This window comes from Equus caballus, chromosome 5 (genome assembly GCF_041296265.1).
Source record: "Equus caballus isolate H_3958 breed thoroughbred chromosome 5, TB-T2T, whole genome shotgun sequence".
Classification (NCBI taxonomy): domain Eukaryota; kingdom Metazoa; phylum Chordata; class Mammalia; order Perissodactyla; family Equidae; genus Equus; species Equus caballus.
In genome coordinates, this window is record NC_091688.1 from 71,472,073 (window position 1) to 71,499,318 (window position 27,246).

At 35.9% G+C, this 27,246-nt stretch overlaps 1 protein-coding gene across 6 annotated transcripts in view; it reads right to left on the bottom strand.

Moving 5' to 3' along the window:
- Window positions 1-27,246, bottom strand: part of AGL (amylo-alpha-1, 6-glucosidase, 4-alpha-glucanotransferase) — an 89,954-nt gene that overhangs the window by 40,948 nt on the left and 21,760 nt on the right. For all 6 annotated transcript variants that reach the window (XM_023640238.2, XM_023640240.2, XM_070266209.1 and 3 more), the window contains 11 exon segments: window positions 27,064-27,213; window positions 16,233-16,443; window positions 15,579-15,745; window positions 14,510-14,713; window positions 6,531-6,712; window positions 6,241-6,352; window positions 3,892-4,018; window positions 3,445-3,547; window positions 3,246-3,343; window positions 2,446-2,585; window positions 1,221-1,408 (listed from right to left, as the gene is read on the bottom strand). In XM_023640238.2, coding sequence (XP_023496006.1) covers window positions 1,221-1,408; window positions 2,446-2,585; window positions 3,246-3,343; window positions 3,445-3,547; window positions 3,892-4,018; window positions 6,241-6,352; window positions 6,531-6,712; window positions 14,510-14,713; window positions 15,579-15,745; window positions 16,233-16,443; window positions 27,064-27,145 — 1,614 coding nt within the window. In that variant the 5' untranslated portion in view covers window positions 27,146-27,213.

Below are 27,246 nucleotides of genomic sequence, written 5' to 3' on the forward strand. Positions count from 1 at the left end.
CACTTAAAAATAAACCTCTGCCATTTTTTGGAGCTAACACATGTTCTACTACCTTAACTAATGCTTACTAAGTTCTTCTAAATCAAATCAATTTTTCATCACAGACTCAAAACATATACAGTATAATACTGCTTTAAAATTATAGAAATAGGTATTTTTCAGATAAGTACACATTTCCACAGAACAGTAAGTTGTCACTAGGAAGCTATCCTTTGATCTTATAAACAGGATGAAAATTATAAGAGTTTACAAAGCTGTATTAGATAGAAGAAAATGCTATAAATGTTGGCATTGCTTACGTTACGGTAAAAACACCAAAGAGAAATAGACAATCTTTATGTTTACACCTACATTTTTGTAAAAATTAATAAAATTGAATCAATGAGGTTAAAACTAGCCTCAATATACTGTATTGTTAGTGTTTTTACATATTATATTATAATTTTACATATTTATTATATTACATATTATATATTACAAATTTACATTTTACATAAACATTATAATTTTACATATTATAATCACTATAATATGCAACGAGCTATTCAACTTCACAGCAGCTACTAATATACTGAAAGCAACCTAACAAGAAGACAAATTAATATTTATATATTAAAATATTAATTCCTTATATAATATTAAAATATATATATATATATTTTTCCGAGGAAGATTAGCCCCAAGCTAACATCTGCCAATCCTCCTCTGTTTTTTCTGAGGAAGACTGGCCCTAAGCTAACATCCATGCCCATCTTCCTCTACTTTATATGTGGGACGCCTACCACAGCATGGCTTGCCAAGCGGTGCCATGTCTGCACCTGGGATCTGAACCAGCGAACCCCGGGCCGCCAAAGTGGAACATGCGCACTTAACTGCTGCACCACCGGGCTGGCCCCAATAATATTAAAATATTAATATTTTAATAGTATATATGGCAATATGGTTGTATACATATTATCAGAGATAATATGATTTACTTCCTTAAATTAAAATAAAAACATTAACTCATTGAACATTTTATAGCCTAGTGTTCCAAGACAACTGCATCAAAAGATTCTGTCACAATTTTGCAAATCAAGCAAAGGTGTTCAATACTACCACCAAATCAATGCTGGCGTCCAACTAGCAAAAGGAAACTGTATTTGCATACTCTATTTCAGGAAAGCTAGGAAAGAATACCAAATTTCTTTTCGTAATATAGATGAATTGTTTTTCTGTACCTCGGCTACATGAATTGGTGTTGAGTGGCAGTTATCAAGACGTACTCCCTGGAAATGAGTTGCAGTTATTTCAGTGTATTTTTTCATGTGCGCCCAGAGGTAAGGACAGTCCTCTGGCTTATTCCCATAGCGTAATTTAACACTGTCTCCCCAGCAGATAAGTTCTCTCCTTAGATAAACGTCTGAACCTGTTAAGAAAGGAGTTGCTTTCAATGGTTCAAGAAGTACAATGAAAATAATCACTTGAAGGAAACACTGTTGTTTTAAAATCACAATGACTATTTCTACCACAGCCCATATATTGGTTAAAATTATATCTAAAATGGTATGGGATAAAGTTTTAAAAAATTATTAATTTGTATCTTGTATCTATTTTGCTAAAATTCTAGCTTATAGTCTCTTCTAAAAATGTGTGCTTAATGTAAAAAATTCAAGTTCCTTCTTAAAGGAAAACAGTAATAGTAATATCACAGGCCTAAAGCTAGAGTTCTACAAAAATATTTAAAGCTCCACCCCCATGTCACTCCCCATTTTCGGCAATAGGTTACATTAAATCCATGGCATACAGCAGAATGGCTTTTTTTCATTTAGAATGGCTATAAAGGAGATGGCAGATTCTTAAACCTAAAGTTACATTCCTTTTTTAAAAATGAGATTTTGATTTAAATTTATGTCATTCAAACAGACTTCTAATTCCGAAATGTTGAAAAATACAGTGACGGGTCCCGGCAAAATTTTTCCTGACAATGAAATAGCTGTAGGAAAATAAGATGCTAGGAGTAAGTGAGAGGGAACCTAAAAACAATTAGTTTCTAGTTTAATTGCCTTTCAAATACCTTAATACCCCTCTGGCTAATGAGTGAAAATATCTCTTATGGCAATATAACTGTAATAGCAGTGGTTTCAAATGTCTTTAAAAAATGTAATAGAATACATTTTTGCCCAAATAAAATCTTTTGCAGAAACACAATATAAAATAGATTTATAAAAGCTACTCTGTTTGAGAAGATAAGGGGTAGGCAGGGAAAGGAGAAGATGAATGCCATCCTTTTTATCAACCCCTTCTTTTTTCTCTCAAACTGTATGTACCTCTGGCACCTCTGTGATGAAGTAGCCTAAAAACCACCAGCCTAGTGGGGAAAAAAAATCACTAACAGTTTATATTTTGAGCTTGTGGTGAACTTTTCTTTCTCTATGCATACAGAAGTTAACAAAAATGACACACCTGGTTCAGCAAAGTTCCGAAGGGGATCATCTCCCATTACCCATCCATTATGCGCCATCAGAAAACAAGCTTTATTTGGGAGATGAATCATAGATTCTTCTGTGGATGGGGTCATTTCTTCAAATGGGAAAGTAAAATATCTATGGAGATAGAATTAAATATTAAATCCATACAGAGAAACTCAATGGAGAGAATTTGAGTTAGCACTATCAGAATTAAACTTCCTCCCTAAGGAAGAGAATAAGTAAGATTAGTTTGACACTATTTTTAGGGAAAAAACTTCAATATAGGTAAAAGATCTTCAGTAGACTTTTTGAATAAATCTAGTAGGAGTTGAGAATGGAGAGTTAGCATTACAGCATATCTGGTTAACATTTTAAATAACTTAAAAAATCTCATAAAATTACTAAGAAAATCACTGCAATATTGATGTTACTTTGTAAAGGTTTTTGCTATGCTTTCGTTGCCTAATCTATGCTGCACACACAAGTACTTATAAGATAAGGAGCAAAATGCTTGCTCAATTTGATTAACACTGAATTTATTAGTAAGAATGCAGTCCCCCAGAAACCGTAATGTAAATGATTATAACTTGGTTCATACTGATGACAGTTTCTCTCACTAAAGATTTGCCTAACAAAATCAATTAATATGAAGCCTAGTTACCCAATCAAAACTTCTATTTCAATTAAGAAATGTACTGAAGTCACACATTAAAGGAAACATTTAAGTTAATTTGAAAAGTTAAATACAATTTTCAATTTTTAACCTTTAACGAGAAGAAAACAAAAATGGAATACCTGGTAACTAAAGGATGTTTTCTGGTGACAGGTCCTAGTTTAGGACCATGGCCAGCCAGTCGTTCATAAAATACATTTCCCAAAAGGCAATTAACTGCCTAGAAGACATCAAATTATGTTACGTCAATAAAAACAACAAGAACAACAACAAACAGTATTAAGACTCAAAGAAAAATAGCAGTTCAAAAGTAGGTCAAACCTGCTCCTGATGATAGTTCACAAGTTGATGCTTCTCTGCGTTTAATTCCTCAATTCTCTTACGGAACCAATTACAGCATTCATCAATTGCAGCTGGCCCATTACTAGAGCAGGTAGAGCAATACAAACTTATTATTTCAGGGTTTTACAACCATTTAAAATTTGTTTAACAAGGGTCATAGAAACTTGAAATATATTCATCAGGATCTTAATTATGGCTGAAGAAATTTTCCAATTGTAAACATTTTTACATACACACGTACAGGAATGCGGACCAGCACACAGAAAAAGGGGGAAAATGTCATGTGTTTGAAGTAGTAGAATTATGATGAATTGCTTTATTTCATTTTCTATTCAAGCTTCTAATAAATAGTATGAAAATAATGCTAGCCATAAAGGTTTATAAGTAATATTGTTCTCTATTTCACAGGAAAAATACATAACATACTCATGTGGTATGAAAGTTGCTAGTGCAATGTTCATATCTACAGTACAGCCAAGCCGTCTGTATTCAGGATCCTGAATAATCTTAAGGTGTTGCTTTGGATCAGGCTGAGATATTATTTTCCTATTTTCTGAAAGAAAGAAAAGATGATATCTTAAATGCAAATACGCATAAGGAGATGATAACTGTTACTGATTCCACGTTTTTAGTTTACAATTTTTTCATAGAAAGTAAAACAAATGTTTATTTCACAAGCATCCTGCCTACCGCCCTCTCCATCCTCCTGCACACCATCTAACACACACACATACACATACATGGTGGGGGTGGTGGGAGAGCGAGAGAGAGATTAAGAGAAAATAACATTACAGAAGAAAAACATAAGGATTCCCATCACTTCAACCCTAGTCCCACTTTTCTGCCTCAGTCAGCATTCTCTTTTTCTACTCATGTTTTCGGGCATTAAGGAAGTCAGTGGTACTAATTTTCTTTCCAGGTGCTACCAAATACGTCAGCAGTTCTTATTCCTCAAAGCTTGCTTTCTTTTCTAAACTAAGTCTTTTTAACAACCTGACTTTCTTTGTATTCTCTGAAAGAGGCACATAGGTTTGTTTTCATAATTTTTTCCTTTTCACCAACAAGCATATTCTTCACATAATAATAAAAAATGAAAAAAGTAAATAAATGCTTTATGGGGGGAATTTTCATTCTTTTCTGGAACTTAATCCTAATAAATCAGATGTTTGTGCAGGATTGCCTCCACTGGGTCTGATTGTATATTAACTAATCAATATCTAGCTTATTCTAAAGAGACTTTGAAATGGCTTCAAAAAGCACAAACAAAATAAGATAAAATATAAATAGATTCTTAAAATCTAGTTTTTGAAGTTCATCTGGAAGAAGGAATATATGAAAACTGTCAAGAAATGTTTGAAAAAGAGAAAAAGCTACACAGTGAGTGTAAATTATAAAACAGTCTTCATTATTGGTAGCATAAAGGACAGACAGATCACTGGAATGGCACAGATAACAGACCCATGTAAGTTCAGTATATGACTACATGCTATGAAGTAATATGGTGGTTCTCAAAATCAGTGAAAAAGGATGGATTACCAACTCAACATCATTTTTTGAATAAAAATAAAGTTCAATACCTTCTTTATATAATATACAAAACTAAATTCCAAGTGTATTAAGTATTTAAATGTAAAATATAAGTAAGATTGTTAGAAGAAAACATAGAATGTTGATAGGTCTCTTCTAAGCATGATATAAAATTGGAAGCCATCAAAGAAAAGACTGACAAATTTGACTACACTGAAAAAAAATACCACCATAAACAAGAGTTGGAAGATAAACAGCAAAATAGGAGGACATATCTGAGGCCAGCATAATAAGGAATCACCGAATTTATTATTATTACAAGTGAATATGAAAAAGACAAACAACCCAATAGAAAAAATAGGGAAAGAACATTAATAGGCAATTAATGGAAAAACTAATTAACATGTGAAAGGGTATTAAGATGTTACACAACTGGGAAAGCTGAAGTGTGAATCTGACCCTAAGCTTCCTGGACCTTAGTCACACTGACTCCTACTTTGAAGGCAGTATTTCTGGGTCCCACTCTAGCTCTGGTGTCTGGACGAGGAGGAGAATTCCTTATTGTAAGAGCCATCAAAGAGCCTTGCTGTTAGAAGGTCCTATACTAATTGTAGATAGATTCTTTATAATCTCTCTCCAATTTGCCTCCTAAAAATCCTAACTTCTCTTTTAGCCTGGTTTTTCCTACCCTACTTTGTCGAGAACACAATGATTAACTTCTTGAGGTTAGTTATGTCCTTAACTGAAGATGTGTTTCTTTACCTTTTGTTACTGGCTAACATTTGGGAAAGTCTCACTAGTGGTTAGGTGGCATTAATGCTGGGTACCATCAGCTGGAAGACCCCGCCTCAGTTAAGATTTCTACTTTAGCCAACAGAAGACTATTACATCTGTCAGTTTGAAAGCCTGTTTCAAGCCTTTGGCAGGTGAAATAATCTGCTCTACTTACCTCTCACTCATGCATCTAACAAATATATATTGAGCTCTACTGTAATCTGAGCTCTATGCTAAGGAATCAATTGTAAGAAAGTCCCCAATGGAAATAATTATGTTATGTATTATTGTGACCTGTCCTTTAGATGTCTCTGCTAACTCTCAGATAGCTTCCAGAATCCTATTTTTGTAGTATCAAAAACAACACTAATATCATATAATAACAGATTTAATAACATGTTAAGAGTTATCCTTTTAAAAGTATCACTAAATTTCTTAAAATTGATAGAAGCATTCTAGTTGTAGATCCTTTACCTTGTGTAAGAAGTCCTCTAAATTGCTCAACTGCTTTGTGAACGTCTACTTGGAAAAATTCCCAGAGGTGAATCTTTGGATAAATATCCTCCCAAATTATTTTTCGAATGCACTGAAAAATTTCAATAGTTAAAAAATACATATATATACACTTAAAATATTTTTACTAAATATTATTTAGCATATTAAAAGACAGATTCTAAATAATTTTCAACCATATATTTGTTTAATTTGCACTTTAGAAATTTTGTTTTTCTGTTTTAGTGTGGTACTCCTCTAGACATACTGACATTCATTTGATGATCATTTTCAATCAGAGCAGGTACTCCTTTTTCTCTGTATTTCCCTTCTGCCACATCACAGGATAAATGCCAAAGTGCTCTGTCTAAGACCCAGGCAGGTTTTAAGTGTGGAGAATTCACAAGGTTATATGCACTTTCTGGATGTTCATGGATCCATTTACTATTAGCAGCTTAAAGAAAAAAAAAACATAAAGGAATATCTTGTAATTAAACTGAAGTATCTATGTTAGTATCTATGATAAATTTAAAGGTGAAAGAAAATATCATCTACCACTCATTTTCCTATACATTAGACATCAATATTTTATAATGATACTGTAATATGAAAAATATTTTTTTGGCTGCAGTATCCTATCTCCACTTCACATTTTTCTTTTCTGTTGTAGGAATTTTTAATTGATAGTAGATAGGAGGCAACGCTGATTTATTAACACCACTGTAATGACAGGTTTACTATTGTGGTAGGAGTTAAGAAGGGTCTTGTCCTCGGCCTGCTTTGATGGTCCTTGAGTCCGACTATATTTTGGAATGCTCCTTCTAAGCCCCAAGGACATCTTTTCCTGTAAGGGAGATGGGGTTCCTGCCCTGACTTCAAGTTCTCTGGCCTTGTTAAAGCTGAAAGTTACCTGTATCTTCAACTCTGGTTTAGGCTGTTTGCTTCTAGGGCAGGATAATATCTTCCTTTTTTATTACTTTCCTCAGGTGCTTCTCTTCTTTACTTTTAGTCTCCTAGTGAGAGGGCCCTTCTTTGGCCCATCTAAGCTTTAGGTACTCTTATCTATCTTTAGAACTCAAAATGTCATTTACAACTTTTTTCCTACAAAATCGTCTCTTCCTGTGTTTTTTTCTGGGGGAGGGGAGGGAGGGGAGGTTCCTCTGGATCTTTAAATATGCTTGTATCTCCCAAAGCTAAGAATACAAACATACATCCTATCTAAACACAGTTATTTCTCTAACTTCTGCGTAGTATATTAGTATCAAGACCAAATGTCTTGAAAATCCAACCCATATCTGCTGCTTCCACTTTCTCCCCATACCCTCATTCCTTTTCCCAATACAATCTGCTTCTGTATCCAGCACTCCAGCGAGGTTACTCCAAGCTGCCTAATCATGGAATTTAGTGTTACTTTCTTGTCTTCATCCATTTCAACCTCTACAACATTTGCCATTACTGATTAGTCTTCCTTTAGTTACAAAATACCTCTTCCTTGATGTACAAAAGGCACCCTTATCTTGGTTGTTTTTTATTTTTCCTTCCCTCTTTTGCCCCTTCTCTTCTCCTTCCCATCTCCCCTAAACCTTTGAGGGAGGTTTGCTACATATCTTAGTCCTCCTCTTTCTTTGAACATGCCATTCCCATCCCACCCCTCTTCTCAGTACCCAGCTCTCTTAACCTGGTCCAGGCTCCAGCGGGGGCCTGAGCACATCCACCTATGCACCTGATGGGCAGCAATGCCTGAGGACAGCCTGTGAACTCAAAATCCATTCACCCAGTCTACATATATCTACGTTGAAAATGTAATATATCCCAGGCACTGTTCTGGAGCAGGTATTCTGTAGTGAATAGCAAGCAAGGCTCCTGTCCTCATGAGCTTTCATTTTAGAAAGGTGTTGGTCTTTTTTGGTATTTTTATTTCTGCTTAGACAATCCTGATGGAAGAAAATTTAGTTCTCTCATAGGTAACTTTGTTCAATCCTGAATGGTTAATCAGATATGTTGTTTTGATAAGACTGATAAAAGCGAGGCTGAGAAACTGCTAAAAGAAATGTACTCAAAGAACAAGGGTCTAGCTTATTCTTATTACCCATTTGTATTAGTAAATTCAGAATCAGAATCAGGAGTTCTGTAAGGCATTCTAAGTATTTGTAACATTAAAGATAATTTGTTTTAATTTTTTAAATAAAGAGAAAAATTATATACATTTTGTTTGATCTTTAAAATGGACTAATGCCCCCTGAATTCATACTGAGGAGCATGAGTGTGTAATGTGCATGAAATAAAAAGTAATAACAATTATTAAATACCTGCCACATGCCAGGAACTGTTCTAAGCAGTTAAATGCACTATTTATTAATCCTCATGCCTTACCACATAATGTAGGACATACTACCATGTTTCCTTCATAGATGAGAAACTGAGGCACAGAGAGATAAGTAACTCAACTAAAGTCACACAGCCAGGAGTGAACCTGGGCAAGTCTCTTCAGAACCTGCAACGTTAACCACTTTGCTCTGCGGCAGCGGCGAATGTGTTCATGCCTCATTTACTTAGCTGAGCACCATTACAATCCTTACAGAGGTTTAAAATAATTATTTTTAGTTTCAGCCATTTCTTTTGTAAATCATTTATTTATATCTTATTTATAAATACTATTTATTTATATATTTACCATTTATTTATATAATAAACAAACACTTGGATGAATACAGGAAACATAAGGAGCAGAGACGTTGTAATAAAAGTTAAATTGATAATTCTCCAAATTTGAATCAAGATAGTTTTCCCTAGATTCATTATCACAGTCATTAAAATTCAACATGTAAGAGAAAAATGCAGTGATAATTAAATCCGATTTATTAAGAATAAATACTAAAACTACCCTAATTTTTTAAGTGGTAAAATCCTGAAACTTTATTTCTTATCTCAATTTTTTGAAATAAAATTAAGTATAAAATGAATTTTAAACATTTTTTCTAATTCTACCTGAAAGAGGAGTCAAATTCCAAACTATGTCTTAATATACATCAAAATTAAAAATGAAACATGGACTTTGGGAGCAGTGCAGTAAGGAACTTAGCAGACACTCTCTCCAGCAAAACAATTTAACTGGTGAGAATTATAAAATACAATCATTTAAAGTCTCTGGAAATTGTCCTAAGGGCATTTGGCAAATGGAGAAACATTTATTCAAGAAAATCTAGTAACTCTTGGTAAGAACAGCAAGTGTCTATGGCATCTGAACCACGACCTGCTCCCTCATCCCACTCAACCAGCTATGTGTTGGGAAGCCCTAACCTGGTGCTCTACTCGAGGCAAGTGTGGCCAACAGAGACTTCCTCTGCCTCCAAGTCTTAGTCTGGGCTTATAGTTTCACCCTGGGAGAGGCAAGCTGTTTCTCATTCCCTCTAGCCTCATGTCACAGCTCTATTCCACACAGGCAGGCAGAGAAAACCACCGCTTCCTTCCCCCACCCAGCCCCCACTTGTAGGGTGGCCGTCCTATCCCAGCTGTGGGAGGCCAAGAATACCAAGACCCCATCTCTCCCAAGAGCTGGGACTCACTTGCAGGGTGGAGGGTCCACCTGGGGAGGGGCAATTGAGAAGACCAGGGACTGCCGCCTTCTGCCTTGAGTGCCCCCAAAATGGGGTGGCAGGAAAAGTGGTCCTGCCCCTGGCTCAGGAGCAGTGGCACAGGTGTTCTGTTCAGGGGGAAAGGCAGACCAAAAGGATGAAGAGCCCTGCCTGAAAGGACTGAATTTACTTGGAACAGTGAGTGGAGAACCCCATGCCTAAGGCTGATGTTGAAAATAATGGAGACCTTGGTGAGGAGCAATTAAGAGAAGGCTGGTATAGCTCTGTGACACCAAAAAAAAAAAAAAAAAAAATCAGAGCAACCAGAAGTTTAATGGCGAGAATCAGGGAAAGAGGTAGCAGAGAGCCCTCCTGGGATCACAGGCAATTCTGGGGGTTGGGAAGGCTGGGTGCATGTGCTACCCTGCACCCTCTCAGGAGCAATCCTAGCAGGACATGGGAAAGACTTGAAGGCATTCACCAAACCACATACAGACTTATTAACACAGGACAGAAGCTCACTGGTAAAGGGACTTAAACGCAACCTCTAACCAAATATCAAATGAACAATAAACTACTCTGACCCAGGGTGACTCCTAGGAAGCCAGGCTTAAACAGAAAATCACATTCATCTCTGGCAGTCTGGAAGACGGTGTGTATGCCCAAGGTGTGCCGTCCCAGGGGCAATCAGAGAGGGAAACTCTGAGCTACCAGGTCCTGGTATATCTTTTTCCATCCTTTTACTGTCAGTCAATTTGTATCTTTCAATCTAAGGTATGTTGCCTGTAGACAGCATATAGGTGGATCTTGTTTTTTTATTGACTCTGGCAATCTCTGCCTTTCAAGATATTACTTTCAAGATTCCCTAAGTCTTTGGTTTTCAAAATTTTTACTATGATCTGTCTCAATGTGGCTCTCTTTGGGTTTATGTTACTTGGAGTTTGCTGAGCTTTAGGATGTGAAGATTAATTTTTTTTTTGAGAATTTATTTATTTATTTTTTGAGGAAGATTAGCCCTGAGCTAACATCTGCTGCCAATCCTCCTCTTTTTGCTGAGGAAGACTGGCCCTGAGCTAACATCCATGCCCATCTTCCTCTACTTTATATGTGGGACGCCTGCCACAGCATGGCTTGCCAAGCAGTGCCATGTCCGCACCTGGGATCCAAACCAGCAAACCCCGGGCCCCTGAAGCAGAATGTGCACACTTAACTGCTGCGCCACCGGGCTGGCCCAAGAGTAATGTTTTTAATCAAATTTTGAAGATTGGGAAGTTTTCAGCCATTATTTCTCGAAGTATTTTTTCCGTTCTTTTCTTTCTTTCTGGTATTTCCATGATGCCCATGTTGGTGTGCTTAAAGATGTCCCACATTTCTTTGGAGCTCTGTTCCCTTCTATCTTTTTTTTCTGTCCTTCAGATCACATCCCTCTTCACTGATCCTTTCTTCTGTCAACTCAGATATACTGCTGAACACCTCTAGTGAATTTTTCATTTTGGTTATTTACTTTTCAACTACAGAATTCCCAATTGGTTCTTTTTTAAAAATTTCTGTCTATTTATGATATTCTCTTTTTGATGAGATATCATCATCATACCCTCCCTTACTTCTTTAAACTTGTTTCATTTAGTTCTCTGAATACATTTACAATAGTTGCTTTGAAGTCTGTATCAGCTAAATATGACATCTAAGACTTCTCAAAGGGCAATTTCTGTTGCCCCCTTTTTTCTTGTGTATGGGTCACACGTTGCTGTTTCTTTGCATGTCTCAATTTTTTGTTGAAAATCAGGCAATTTAGGTAATGTACTGCAGCAACTCTGGATACTGATCCCATCCCCTCCAGGTCTTGTTGGTTGCTTGCCTGTGACTTGGCTGGACTATTTCAGCGAAGGCCATTTCCCCTACAGTGTGCAGCCTCTGATATTGCTACTCAGAGAGTGCAGCCTTGGTCACAGTCAGTCAGCCAGGGATAACAGTGGTTTTTAGCAGGGCTCCCATAACAGTCTCTTTCCCTGAACTCTGTTAAGCTGCCTGTCTCTATTGCTATCACACTCAGCTGCTATTCTCCACTAATGCAGGCTGACTGTGCTATTATTACTTGATAATATGCTGGAACATAAATTGCTCCACAACCTGATCCAAGTAAATTTGGGGCCATTGGCAGGGGTAGTCTTTGAAGCTTGTTCTGACCTTAGGAGGGCTCTTGCAGCTGTCTCTTTCCCTGGTTCTCTCTGTTAAACTACTAGCTGGCATATGGTTTAGCATGTTGCTCTCCTGGAGATACCAGCTTTCTCTTGACTGTTTACCACCAAAGTCTCCATTGTTTTCAAGTGTCCAAAGCCTTAAATTTTCCCATGCCATGTACCAAATAAAGCCAATTTCGTTCTTTCTCTGCTCTTACTGCACATCTCTTCCCCCAGGCAGAACACCTGTGTCAGTGCTCCACAGCTGGTGGTGGGGATGGTAGCCTCTGGTGTTCTTGGCTTACCTCTCACAAGCGAGCTGGGGCAAGGGCCACTGAGGCCCAGTATTCTTGACCTGTCACACATGGGGTAGAACTTCCCTTCTATAAGTGGGGGCTTGGTGAAGGAAGGGAGCCCCAGACCAGCTGCTCTTGCCTGGAATAGAGCTTCTGCAACACAGCACTGCAGGGTAGGATAAGAACTGTTGGAAGGCTGCCCCTTTCAACTGTAACCCTAGCCTGGGAGCTGGGGAGAAAGGGAGGCTTGTGTTCTCGGTTGCACCTGCCAGGAGTAGACCTATCATCATTCTCAGCCTGGGGCAGAGTGGGGAGGGAGGAGCAGGTTGTGGTTCAAATGTCACAGACTCTCACTGTTCTTATTGAGATGTAGTAGATTTTCTTGGATAAATGCTTCTCCATATGCTGAATGCCCTAGGACAATTTCCAGAGATTTTAAATAACTTCTTACAAAATAATTTTCACCAGTTATAGTTGTTTTGCTGGATAGAAGGTCTGTGAGGCCCTCATGTTGCTACTCTGGAAGCTGACTCTCCCTAGATAGTAACTTTTTAATGAAAACCTGTTTCACAGAAAGGATATTATGATTTGCAGTATTTTCCAAGTAAGGCTGAAGCAAAGTTCACTTTTTCTGCATTGCACAGAATCTCTCAAATGGTCCAGAAATATAGTCTCTGACAGAGACTGCTGCTGTACTCCAAATTTTATTCTTTTATTCCTTTAGTAACAGAACTCCCAAGGTTTTGCTGTACATATGGCTGACAAACAAAAGACTACAGCGCAAGCCTCCTTTATAGCTAAGTGTGACAAGAGACAACATCCTATCTGATGCAGTGTGAGTAGAAATGATATATACACCAGATCACGCCCTTAAAGGCATGTCTTCCCTTTCCTCATTTCCATGGGGTAGAAGGTGATATTGGGAACTGGAGTGGCCATATTTAGTTAAGAGTTGGAAGCAAAGTGTTGGAGACAGCAGAGCAACATGACAGCAAAAGAGAACCTAGTTCCCTATCACCACTGAGCCACCATACCAGTCTTGGAATGCCTACCTAATATTTTATAAGAAATAAATGCAATTTCAGTCTCAAGTCATTATAGTTTTCTGTCTCTTTGTTATAGCTGCTTAAGCCATATCCTAACTCATACAATGAACGCCATTACGCGGTTTGATAAATTTGATGTGAATAATATCATAGATGTCAATATAATTATCAATAATGTCAAATTTTCAAGTGAAGAATACTGAGTTCTTGGAGAATAAGAAATTTTCACTGTGAACTCTGATGCTTAGTTTCCAGGTGCATGCAGAAACACCAAATTTTAGAATGTATCCATTTCTTTGCTTAATTTTCATTGTTTATTATTATTAGAGATTATCTATACTGATCAACCAAATCTTCGAGCTTTTAAATATCTTCATAGTTCCTATGGTTACTTGGAAAACTACTTTATGACACACCAGATTTTTTCTTTACTGTTAAATGTTTTGTACCACCCAGAACTCCTGTTGTTCACGTATGGAAATCAGTGGTTTCTGGACTTTTCTACACTGTGGCACACACAGAAGATAATATTTGCAAGGTACACTGGGTTAAGTCGAAAGCTGATCATGGCCAGAGGCTTCCCCAGCCCCAGGTGCTCTGACAGGTGAGGGGAGCAATCATCTCCCTGAGGACCATCTGTTGGGAAGCTCTGCTCTATTTTACAGAATTGTGTATTGGGCAGGAATCTTGGGATCCAAAACAGGTTAACTTTAATAAGCTCTTTTAACATGTAAAAGATATAATTTTCAGATTTAACTTCTAAGAGTTTACCAATAATTTTCTCTTTAAATAATAACCATTCAGTTTTTTTCAAATATATGCTATAGTACCAGAGCTGCTGCTATATAGGATCCATCTGTTGGTCTACAAAGTACTAATACCGTAAGTTGAAATACGTGACCATTATGTCCCTCCTATCATCACTCTCCTGTTTTTTATAATCATCACATGCAAAATACTTACATATTGATTATATTTTCAACTAACATTTTTTTCTTTGAAAGAAAAAAGTGGTACTATTTAAGCGATTTTTAAATTAAAGGACACCTAAGCATCATTTGTATTTTCAAAATTTATGTCATATAAAACACCAAGGAATAAAATAATTAGAATATAATATTCTCATAAAAATTAATAGTTAATAAAGCTCATACCAGTATGATTGTAGACAACATCAGTAATACAAAGAATATCCCATTCCTTTTTCAATTTTTCCACTAGCTGTCCAACATCATGCCAGGTATACTTTTTATTAGGTCTTGAAAAGTCAGGATTTAATTCTAACTGGTCAGCAAGGGAGTAGGATGACCTAGATAGTCCAAGAGTCTGCAATGGTGTAAAATGAATCATGTTGTAACCTGTAATGCAAGAAAATACTTGTAAGGAAAAAAACGCCTAAAACTAAGCAAAATGTAAGTTTAAATTTCCTTAAAGAATTCTAATAGCAAGACAACCATGCTACTAGAAAAGGAATCAAAGACTTGGGTTCAAATCCTAGCTGTACCACAAGTGACTTGAAGTAAGTCTTCTTAAATCTTCAGGGTATCAGTGTCCTCATATACAAGACAGGGATACTGAGAAAACGTATTTGAAAAAATCACACACAGTGCCTAGTTACTATTAGGGGTTCAATGTATATTTGCTGAATGGATATATTTACATGTAGAAAATATGTCCTATGCAAGTATAGCAGTAAGTGTTTCTCCTACTTTTAATCTCCCACAGTACTTGTATTCTGTTTCAGTCATGTCAGCGAGCTTCTCATTTCTTTCTTCATACTATATGCAACTTAATACTATTCAAATTAATATTACCCTTTACTGAAGAGACAGATACAAGTTTCATTTTACTCTTGGTATGTATGGCAGCACAGGCCTTCCACATGGAAGATAGTTAATCAATGTTAGATTAAAATTATATATAATGACAATACATTTCCCGACACATTTTAATAGTTTACTACTAATTTTTATGTCAAAGTAAAGTCTTAGAAACAATAGTCCTCTTTTTTTATCACAGAGTTCCTTAATTTATTAAGTTGAACCATATAATTTGCCATTTTTATAGGTTAAAAATGGTCAATTATCAACAATATCATATGGTTCTATATCTATTACTAAATGTACTAAGCACCAAAATCAAAAAAAGAATCAAAGCTTTTGAAATTTGTATCACAGAGGACAATTACATTTATTTTAAAAAAGAAAAGAAAGGTGACATTACCTGATTCTTTTGCAACCCTAAGTCTGCTTTCCCATTCATCAAAGGGTCCCAAACACTTAGTTAAAAAAGTCTGGAGAGTAACACAGTCCAAGGGTAACACATGATTATCAGCACCAACACGTAAAATAGGATCCACAACTATGTAACCCCCACCACTTTTCTCATTTCTAAGGAAAAAAACAAAACAAAACTTCTCAGTTAATGATAGGAAAAAAAATCATCTAATAGTCTGATTCTCTAAAATCACTTAAAAAGTTGTAATAAAACTCAATGGAAAAGCCATGTTTTATCCTTTTCAAACTCTATATAATGATATAATACAAAATATATAACATCTAATAATATTGCTTTAAGGAAAAATAACTGTACTAAAATCTATTAGTAATAACAAGGGCAGTCAAGTGACTAGCATCCTATAATCAGGTTGCATGAAAAGACTTGAGTATTTAAGCCATTACTTAAAAAAAAAATACTTTGAATCTGCAATGACCCTTACAATTACTTGCTAGAAATTGAAGAACCATAGTCTATTTGCATCTCAAAAAAGTCCTGTAAAAACTGCACTGTCACGATTCATATAGTAACTTTTTACATGTTAATAGCTTCGTTATAGAATAGATTACCCTCTATTCACATACAGTACACTTGACTTACCCTTGAAGGAAGTAATACTGAAATGATCCAGCTTGTTGAAGATTAAGTTTACAGTATTTATCAGAATCATCTTCTCTTTCTGTTGGATTTTCCCATTGCAAGGAATGGAACTTCTCTCGATTAAATGTTTCTCCAGGAAATGGGTAATTTGTATACACAGTAACTGCTTTTCCCTGTAAAGTTGGGCCTAATCGGAACTGTAGTTCAAACCCTAAACAGAAAGCATAGTTCGGTAAACTCACTGTAGGACTTAAATTACCATATTAAAAAACAGATGTTTTATTTAAAGTATTACAATAACTATGATTTCTCAACTATGTTTAAAATAACTCCAAATACGTGATGCTGTTTTTGGAACTATTTTGTATTCCAATTTAGCCAAATTTTATATTTTAACGTATAGAATTCATCATAGAACTGTCCGCTCTGTACTGTCCCTCTCTTCTTCTCCTGGAAGCTGATTCCTATTCGCATGGCTCCTTCGGGATATGCAAGTTCTTACATGATCTCATTTCCCTGAATGCCTTTCAACCCCTGACCCTCACCTCTGAATTGACTGCCCAGAGGTGGGCATCTAACCAGAGACCTTTGCTAGTATTTTTCAAACTGCAATAGACAAAGTGAGTTTCTCTGTGGTGTCAGAGTATGTGATAGTACATAAGACTTGGGAGGTATCATGGGACAACTATCTCACCATATAGAGAAAGGCAATCTTCCCTGAGAGAACTCAACCTCTAAAGAGACAGATTTCTAATAGGAGTTCCAGAGGCATTTGAGCCCCTAACGCTAGTTGTTTCTGATGTCTGCTCAAATCCAGAGGTGTGGTAACAAAGGGTTAACAAGTGGCTGTGTGGGGCTAGGGTGTGTGGAGGGGTGGGGGTAAGGAGCCCTGATTTGCAGCCTTTGCTGACTTCCCAGTGGAAACAATCTCACCATGGTCAATCTCAAGCTACCCACATGACATCATTGAATATGGAATTGGGAAGAGATATGCACAATTGGCTCCTGTGAGCCAACACAAGCAACTCCAGCATACCACTACCTATATCCCTACTCTTTATGGTTTAGTTACTCAAGTCTTTTTTGGAATTCTGAGAGCCAAAACATTCCCACTTTTGCCTAAGTTAGGCTATTTCTATTAAAATATATCTGTGACTTCTTTACTGTGTTACAAGTATTTTGCTATAAGAAGAAAAAGAACTAACACATCCCAGTTATAATTTTACTGTGAAAGAAAAATTTTGGTTCGTTCAAGGCGGACTTTAAACCTTGATTATAGTTATTAGAATGTGGAATTCTTGACTATAGTAAAGTCTTTTAGAAATATAAGGCACAGAAATTTTAAACATGGATGTAACATTTCAATTAATGATGCGTAATAATAACTGATGAAGGCAGGAAAATTTAGTCCTGCTGGTTATAATCTTTAAGCTTAAGGAACTTTTGAGAAGAAAGAAACATACTAATATTTATACTTTTGATGCTCAATTTATTAAACATCCAACAAAGTAAAAAAAAAATTATGTACTGAGTGCATACCACGTAATAGTGCACAAAACAGACAATGATCTCTGCCCTGTGGAGCTCGAGTTTTAAAGGGGAAAAGGGCACCATTAAACAAGGAACATGACAGATAAATAAGCAAAAACAGTATGTCTGGAAGGAGTAATTCTATGGGAAAAAAGAAAAATTCCAGAGCAGTGTAGGGAAAATAGAGGAAAAGGGAGATGGTGAGGAGGTGGTAGCAATTTCAAATAAGATGGTTATCGAGAAGTTGGAGGACTTGAGAGAACTAAGGGAGTTAGCCACATGGCTATCCGTGGCCATCTAAGGAAAGCGTTGACCAAGCAAAGGAAGCAAAGGGCACAAAGGTCCTAGGGTGGAAGCATGCCCAGTGGTTCCAGAAATAACAAGAAGCATGGTTTGGCTAGACTGGAATAAGCTGGGGGAGGAGCAGTAGGATACGGGAAAGAAAGGCAACAGGGGAACCAGATCGTGCAGAGTCTTGTAGGCCATTGTAAGTATTCTGGCTTCTTCTCTGACTGAAATGAGGAGCCAGTGAATAGTTCTGAGCAGAGGAGAGACATGACCTAACTTGTGTATTAAAAATATCACTCTGAAGATGTCTGCTTCTGGCCATAACAGAGTAACTGGTACTAGACTTGCATTCTGCTGAAAAACCAGAAGAAATACATAAGACAACTGTTTTTAGAAATAGGTAATGAAGGACTATGATGTATGAGAGAAGGGGGAGTTCTGTGAAGTCTTAGCTTTCAGACAGGGAACTTTCTGGGCTGTGACACAGGGAGCAGAAATAGTAGTGTCACTGAGTTGAAGAGACAGGGATTAGAGTTTGAGGAGGGTGAAGAGACTGCAATTTTCAGGGCAGAGTGTGGCACAGAAGGCAGCTATGCAAAGAGTGAGCTCCAGAAATTTCCCTAGGGTCATCTTGAGTCTGCCCGAATACTAAGCTCCACATGAGTAGGGTTCACTCCATGAAGTTGGGCAAAGAACAACTACTAAGAGCTGTAAATTGAACAATTCCCAGAGCTCACTCAGGCCTGGGAGACATTACAATTTGTAAGCAGCTGAAGTGAAGAGGCCTTGTTGAACACCTGTTGTATTCCAAATAGTCATGCCTTAAGAAGTAGAGCTAAAGTAGCCCTGGAGTAAAAAGTACTATAAACCTAATCCTATCAAAGCTTAAAAACAAGCCTCAAAAGGATTAAGCTGATCCACAGATAATGTAAATGGCTGCTAAAATAAAACTCATCACTCCTTTAAAGCAAGACAGCAAAATCTAGAGATACAACAACAGAACATTTGTAATGTCCAGCAGCTAATAAAAAACTGCTAAACAGAAAGAAGAGGTGAGGGAGTTGACCACACAGATATGTGGGGTAAGGCATTCCACACACAGGACACAGAAGATGTAAATGACCTCAGGCTTCTTTTGGCAAAGATGAGAAAACAGGGACTGGCTTTACCCTCTTCCCTGAAACTTAAAAGAATGAAAGAAACCAACAAAAAACAGACAAAATGTATGAAATGATAGTTTGCAAGATGCTGGACATCAGCCAACAAAAGAGAGCAATCCCTGAGAGACAGAAAATAAACAAGGTGAACCCTAAAATTGCCCCTGCCTACTACCTTATAAGAATTTCCAGGCTGAGGCACAGGGAGCAAGAACCAGGCAGAGCTCAACTGACTTCCTGTGCTGAGGAGATGGAGCTAAGAATTTGTGGAGACCAAGGCAGCTAGAGGTTGCAGATGAGAGCAGTGCATGAGGAAGAGAAAGCTTCACAGAGAGAGAACTCCAGAGATCTGCAGAAGGTCGTCTTTGAGTATTCAGCAGAGTCCGGATCAGTGCATGTTTGTGAGGAAAATAACCGAGACCAAGAATAGTGCTTGTTCTCACCAGCTAGACTGGGAAATCTCATAGTTCATGTGGAACTGGGCAGAAAGTTCAGAAGGAATTTGCTTCAGTAGTGGGAAATAATGAGCCCCAGACAGGGAATGGTTCTAGATTGGCTTAAACAAATCATAAAAGTAAAACTCAAAAAGATTAAAATATTTCCAAGTAACTCAACTTCATCATAAAACAAAGATCAAGAACATTTATAAGAATCCAAAAGTACCCAGCATCTAACAAGGTAAAATTCACAATGTCTGGTATCCAAACAAAGATTATGAGAAATACAAAGCAGGAAAACACAACCTATAACAATGAGAATAATCAATCAATGAAAACTGACCCAGAAATGACACAGATGTTGAACTAGCATATAAAGAAGAATCAGTTATTATAACTATATTCCATATGTTCAAAAAATTAAGTCAAGACATAAAAAATATTTAAAAAACAAAACAGAAAAACGCCCCAGAGAGTCAAACTTTTCGAGATGAAAACTATCATGTCTGAGATGAAAAATACACAGGACAGAATTCATTGATGGTGAGACATGGAAGAAAAAAAGATTAATGAATTTCAAGACACAGGAATAGAATCCATGCAAAATGAAACCAAGAGAGAAAAAAAGAACCTAGAAAATTGAAAGAGCATCATTGACCTGTGGGACAATTCAAGTGGCTTAATATATAGATAACCAGAGTCCCAAAGGAGAGGAGAGAGAAGGGGGACAAATTATTTGAAGAAATAACGGGTAAAAAATTCCCAAATTAGATGAAAACAACAAATTTACAGATCCAAGAAGTTCCACAAATTCCCCAAGCAAGAAACATGAAGAAAATTACACCAAGGGACATCAAAATCAAATTGCTGAAAACCAGTGACAGAAAGAATACCTTACAAGCAGCCAGAGAGAAAAAAAAAAGACCCAATATGTACAGAGGAACAAAGATAAGGATGACAGCCGATTTCTCATGGGAAGCAACACAAGCAAGCAGACAGTGGATAAAAACCTTTAAAAGTACTGAAAGATTAACACTGTCAGCCTAGAATTCTATACATGGTGAAAATATCTTTCAAAAACAAAGGTGATGAGAGCCAGGTTTTTCACTGTCAGAGAAAGATGTTCTCTTTCAAATAAGCAAGGGGGAAGCTACAGTGCACCCTGTTGTGGTGGATATGAATCAGAGATATCAGTATGAACTACTATTTATTTATATATAAAAAATGTCAGTTTGGTTCAAGGCAAATCCTGAAATAGAAAACCGGTAGATAGGTTTTAGTCATGTCTAAACTGCTCTTTAGTAGAAGTAAATCCCTCACAGTGATATTTGACAGATGGTAAATCCCATACCACAATATTAAACACTGGGTAAGATATTCTCTGTGAACAAAAGATTTCAGTAAAAGACATTAAGAGAATGCTGGACTCTTCCAATTTACTCTAATCCAATTAAATACTTCTATATTTGCCTAGGGAAATATGAATGCTATGTTTTGCCTACTGCAACATGGATAATATGAAGGAGCAGAAGTTCTAAGCATTCCTGGAAAAAATGATAATCTAGTGATAAGTACTCTTAACCATACTCCTAGACTGGACTAAAATATGGATATAAATTGATTTATAGTAAACGGCATTAGCAAGCAAGAAACAAATTATCCAAATGGAGTTACTAAGTAACTTTGCAAAAATCCAAGGACCCACTTTTACTTCTCACATTGTACAGTGAAACTAATAATTTCTTTTCCAAGTGGCTACATACATAAATTTTTCTAAAAGCAATTTGGCATAAATATACTAAGAATGTCAATTAAGTTTTCTGTTTTTGACCCAATGATTTCACATAGACATATATTTTCTGAGGAATTAATTAGTGAAGTAAACATAGATTATATATAAGAATGTTCATCATAGCTTTACTTATAATTAAATAAACTGACAACAAACTAAATATCTAATGATTGGGAATGATTAAGTAAATTATGGTACAAATTATCGTGTTCTGCAAGCTGGAATATTATAAAGCCACTATACATCATGTTATCAAAAGATATTTAATAATGTGGTTACTTTTATTCTATTTTGCTACATTTAATGCAACTATTTAGATCTTTTGAAATCCCTTCTGGAAGAAAGTATGGCTGAAGGGTGGCGGTAAACAAGGAGCTAGAATTCACACACCGTAATACCATAAGCAGGTTTCAAAATTACTTAAATAGAATAAACCCAATTTTGTTTTGAAACAAAAAGCATAGAGAAAAGACTTTTTGAACATTTCTAGAATTTTATAATGGAGAAACTATTTTTAAACTAGAGTTACAGTTATGAAGAGATTGATTGAGAAATCATTGCCCAAAGAATTGAAACATGAAGTAAAATACTTAGTGACTGTGAGAATCCTAAACATCTACATCTTCACAAGAATGATTCAATTTATGACAAAAGAAATGGTGTCCTTTCGAACAAGCACAAATATCAGAGATTAGCCATCTGAGCATATTTAAACAACCTGTCCTCTCTTCAGTTTATGCAAATATTGTTTTTAAAATTACATAAGAATTCAGAGAAGTTGTAGTACAAAGGTTAAAACTCATCCCAAATCTCTAAAACAGTATTTGGATCATTTGTCTACCTTCAGAAAAAAAATGACAAGCATTCTCCAAATATGAACATTTATTTATATTATATACATATATGATGCCTTAGTAGATTACATAAATTATAAAACAAAAATAAGGATAAGATGTAACTAAAACAATATTTTAAAAATAACTAGTATAATTATTAATGGATGGAAAAAATCTTTTCTCTCTCACTAAAAATTAACATTGATAATATCTATCAGTGAAAGCAATGTGATCAAATAAATTTCATTAATCTTAAAAGTCTTGATTTAGTATTTTGTGATAAACTAACTTAAAGATTCAAGTTCTGTTCATTTTCATACTTGGTTTACCGGCCTCAGACTTGAAAAAAAACACCACAAAAAGAAACGCAAATCCAATGGAAGAAGTTCTTGGTGGTTATGTTTACTAATCCATGGCATTAACTTTTCAATCCCATTCACCAATTATGTGAAGATTTTTGTCGAAATGTGCTAGTAAATATATATTTTCCCTGACACACATCAATTGTTTTTACAAGCTAATCAGAAGATGTTCCATATTGATATATTAAACAGATGATTTGCAAATCAACTGAAATCCTTTATTTGGAAGATTTCAAACAGATTAGAAAATTTTGTTATCAACTTTTTTAAAGTGGGCAGACATTCATTGAAATGAGTAAAATCATATGATGGAACTGTTACTAAAAATACACATTCAAAATGCACTCACTATAGTAAGGTCTGGCAAACTATATCCAGCCTACTACCTGTTTCTGTTATTAATCAAGTTTTATTGGAACACAGCCACATCCACTCACTTATGTATTGTCTGTGGTTGCTTTCATGGTACCATGGCAGAGTTGAATAGCTGCAACAGAAAGCATATGGCCTGCAAAGATGCAAATATTTGCTATCTGAACATTTACAGGAAAAAAGTGTGCTGACTTCTGCTCTACAGAATCAACTGCTATCAGAAAGCAGTTAACTTTCTCACTCATATTTACCTCAGAGTTAACCTGTGTTTATTTTTTCTGAAAATATTTTCTATCACACTACTGAAAGCTACATATCATTGCTGAAAAAGACACTGTCTCAAACAGCAAACTTCAAATACTTTCTAACTCATCTTTAACTCTGACCTCTGACCTCTAACCTCTTGAGGTAAGAGGCATTTATGGTTACTCTACCTCTTGTTACAAAATATTGTGAAGACCTTACTATTTCAGATAATACAACTTGTATATCTACTTACCCTGGCTTAGGTAAAAGTGTAATTCATGGCAACATACTGCACAGCACACCAGGGGTGGTGTGACTGTCAACCCCCTCTAGACCTATAACCTCTACTCTGTCCTCAGAATGTGTCTTTTTTGTTTATCACTTATCTGACATACAAACATCAATGTCAATTTGTATATAGCAAAATTTAATTAGTTTTTTTTAAAAAAAAAGATAGGTAGATAAATAGGTAGAAAGGAAGAAAATAAAGAAACAAAGATAAGTCCTATATTTTCTTTCTATATTCCAATTGATAGATCAGTGCATATCCCCAAGGGTACACAGTTACCCTGTATACATTTAGTCCAAATCCCTGAAACTAAAGTTTTTAGATACAGTAAATGAAACATCGGAATATCTACAGTACGTCAGGTTCCATAACTAATTGCTCAGTTTGCTAAAATTAGCTTAGGTCACAGCAGTACACAGTGTGGCTATCTTATTCCTCATACTAATACTAGGAATACTTTCCTCAGATTAGCCATATCCCTCTTGTAGGCAACTAGCAAGATGAGTGATTAAACCATTTCCTTGTAAACTAAATTTTTCTATCTTGTTTCCTTCACTCAATTCATATAAACTCGAGCTCCTAATCAAGGTTTTATAAATATTTTCCTTAAAAAAAGGTAAAAATTGAAATTTGACCAACCTATATGAAAGATGGAAGAATTCTAGCTTTGGGGATTACTGATTTTGTTCAGTGTTCTGCCACTAAATGGAACGGGGAATACAGGAAAAGGCTATGATTTGGCTAGAAAAGATAACTAGTTTGGTCTTGTACTTGTTGAATTAGAAGAATCTACAGAGATATTATCCTTGAAAATGAGGAGGAATCCTTTCTTAGGGAAAAGCGAAAAGGAAAGGAAAATGAAGAATGGCTTGGTGACCAATTAAATAGGAAAGAACTAAAAGTTGCCAGAGTTTTTCTTCACACTTAACTGGTCACCAAGTCCTGTGAACTTTAAAATGTCTCATACTCTGCCCCTGAGTTTTCAACTCTGATGTAGGTAAATCCTCATCTTTAACCAGACATGTTTTTAAAATAGCTGTCTCAATGATTTCTTGTCTTCAATGTCCCTTCTCTTTATCCTTCACATTATAATTATCTTCTAAAATAATATGATCACATCATTACTGCACAAAAAATATTTGACATGTTCCCACTTACATCATTTGAATGAATTTACTGGTTTTAACTAGAATTACACAGTTAACCACACCATTCTTATTTTATGAACCCTCCACAGTTCCCCTTTCAAATAGCTTGGCTGAATTTACAATTTTTGCATTTTAGTAACTAATGAGCAAGGATTTATTAAGTGTTGTACATTCTGCTAGGTTTGTAATATTGTTCCTATCCTCACAGATCTTAAACCCTAGTTGGACAATATAAGACTAACAAGCTTTTAGACACTGCTACATTGTTTGGCACTTAATTGTTCTGTACCCACTGTGTAACTGGAAATCAAAGAAAAGAGATGATGAAACATTAAGGAAAGACTTCATGGAGGAGGTGGAATTTTAGCTGAAAGTTGAGAGTAGGCAACACACAGAATGACAGTACAGGGGTTTAATAGATAGAGGCATCTGACAGCCCTGCAGGTGTAAGGACAGGCATGTGAAAGGCCACTGGGGAGGCGATTAATGGGGAAACTGAAAAGATGTCGGACACTAATAATGGGGAATAATGAGATACAATCTTGGCTACGGAAGATGGATTCCATGATAGAATGTCCGGGAAGCCAGAGAGAGGTGTTTAAATTGGACTTTATAGACACTGACTAAAGAAAGGGAAGAGATTGCATAAGATTATTCTAGCATCCACATTCATACATATGGAAGAGACAGAGACAGGTAAGCAGAGATATTTGGAAAGAAATTATAGGGCTTAAAGAGAGATTGCAGTCAAAGAAAAGAAATCAAAGAAGAGTACAAAGTTTCTAGCCTTGGAAACTATGAAAATGAAGACGTCACTAAAATAAACAGGGAAGTTGGGAAAAAAAGAAGGTTTGAGAATGGGGAAGAGATGATTTTGGACATGTTAGATTTAAACATATCCAAGTGGAGCTATCCTAAGGCTACTCTACAGCATAACACTGGGATGAAGCCAGGAATTTGGGGCGAGAATAGATAGGCATAGTGATCTATCAAGGCCTTATCTCTATTTGGGGCTTTAAGGCCATACATTATCAATTTTGAGCCTCAAAACCTAGGAAGGTAGAAGAGCAAAAATTAATAGCTTCATTTCACAAATAAAGAAACTAATGTTTAGAATTAATGTGACTTGCCCAAAGTCAAACAGTTTATGAGCAGCAGAGCCAGGAAAATTCTAGTTCCCTACTCTTGCCATTATACTCGCCGACTTCCAGAAAGCAAGCAAAGCTCAAGGCTCTTCTTCCAAAAGGAGTCATCAGCATGAGGCAATAGCTGAGGCCATGAGGATGTATAATTCTTTGAAGGCAGGAGTATAGAAAAAGAAAGGATTCCTTGGCAGGAGTACAGAAAAAGAAAGGATTCCTTGCAGATACACACAATTAATTGAAATGCGGAAGGAAGAAAGCTGAGCAAGAGATACCACCAAGCTGACAGGAGCACTCAGGAGGGTAGGAAAAAAATACGAACCAGAAAGGCGCAGAGTCAGGAAAGCCAAAAACGGAGTAAGCACTCAGTGATCTTAAATGCCAAAGTTGGAAGAAAATGAAGATTTGGCATGGAGGTAACACATTTGATGGATGAAAGTTTTTCAAAAATTACTCCTGAGATATCGGGGGAAAAAATTCCTTCAAAATGTTTACTAATATCAATGTCCACTTGCTACAGCATCAAGGGGATTGTATTCTATTTTTTCATATGTTAAACCTCTACTTCACAAGTTATATTAACATAGATGTGAAATGTTTTCCAATGTTGAAAAATTATAAAGTCTAAGAAAATAAAGTAACTATTTAATTAGTCTTATAAAAATAAAATTTGATCTTTTAAATCACAGCTCAAATATAGGTCAACATAACTGCATCAGTTATTTCACTTTTTATCCAAAAAAAAAATTTTCAGTTTTTATCTTCTCCATATTTGAGAAGCTTTTGATAAACATAAATAATAATTTACTTTTTGCTGTGATCTATTTTACTAATTCAAAGTTCCAGTAAAGGAAAAGAGTGAGAGCTATAAAAAATCAAATCTACAGATATACCCAAAGTAAAATTACACATGAAGTAATTTACCAAGTGTTAATAATAATAAATAGAAATAACATGGTCAATCTTCTGATCATAAATGCAACTTAAGTGGAAATTAGCATGCAAAGAAAACCGAACTATTTTATCCTCATTCTAACATGACAGATATAAAATATTTTTAACTAAAATCAACTTTTATTCGTGATATTTTTAGAACACAGCACCATCTTTGCACAAATAAAGTTTTAGAAGGGTCCTTGGAAATTATATCTTTCTCAAAGTTTTAAAAAATTTAATGACAATGAATTAAAAATTTAAAAGTCACAGAGCTAATCAAACAACCTGCTACTGACCTTGCTCAAGTCTGAAGAGGGTCTTTTCCAGCTTTTCCATTTCGTTCAGAAGTAAAATTCTAATCTGTTTACTGTGTCCCATTTTGGCTTCTAGAGGATTTGAAATTTTTCAGAAGAATTAAAAGAACTCCGAAATCGAATGAGTTACCCCTATGAAACAAAAAGGAATTAAGATAAAGAAAA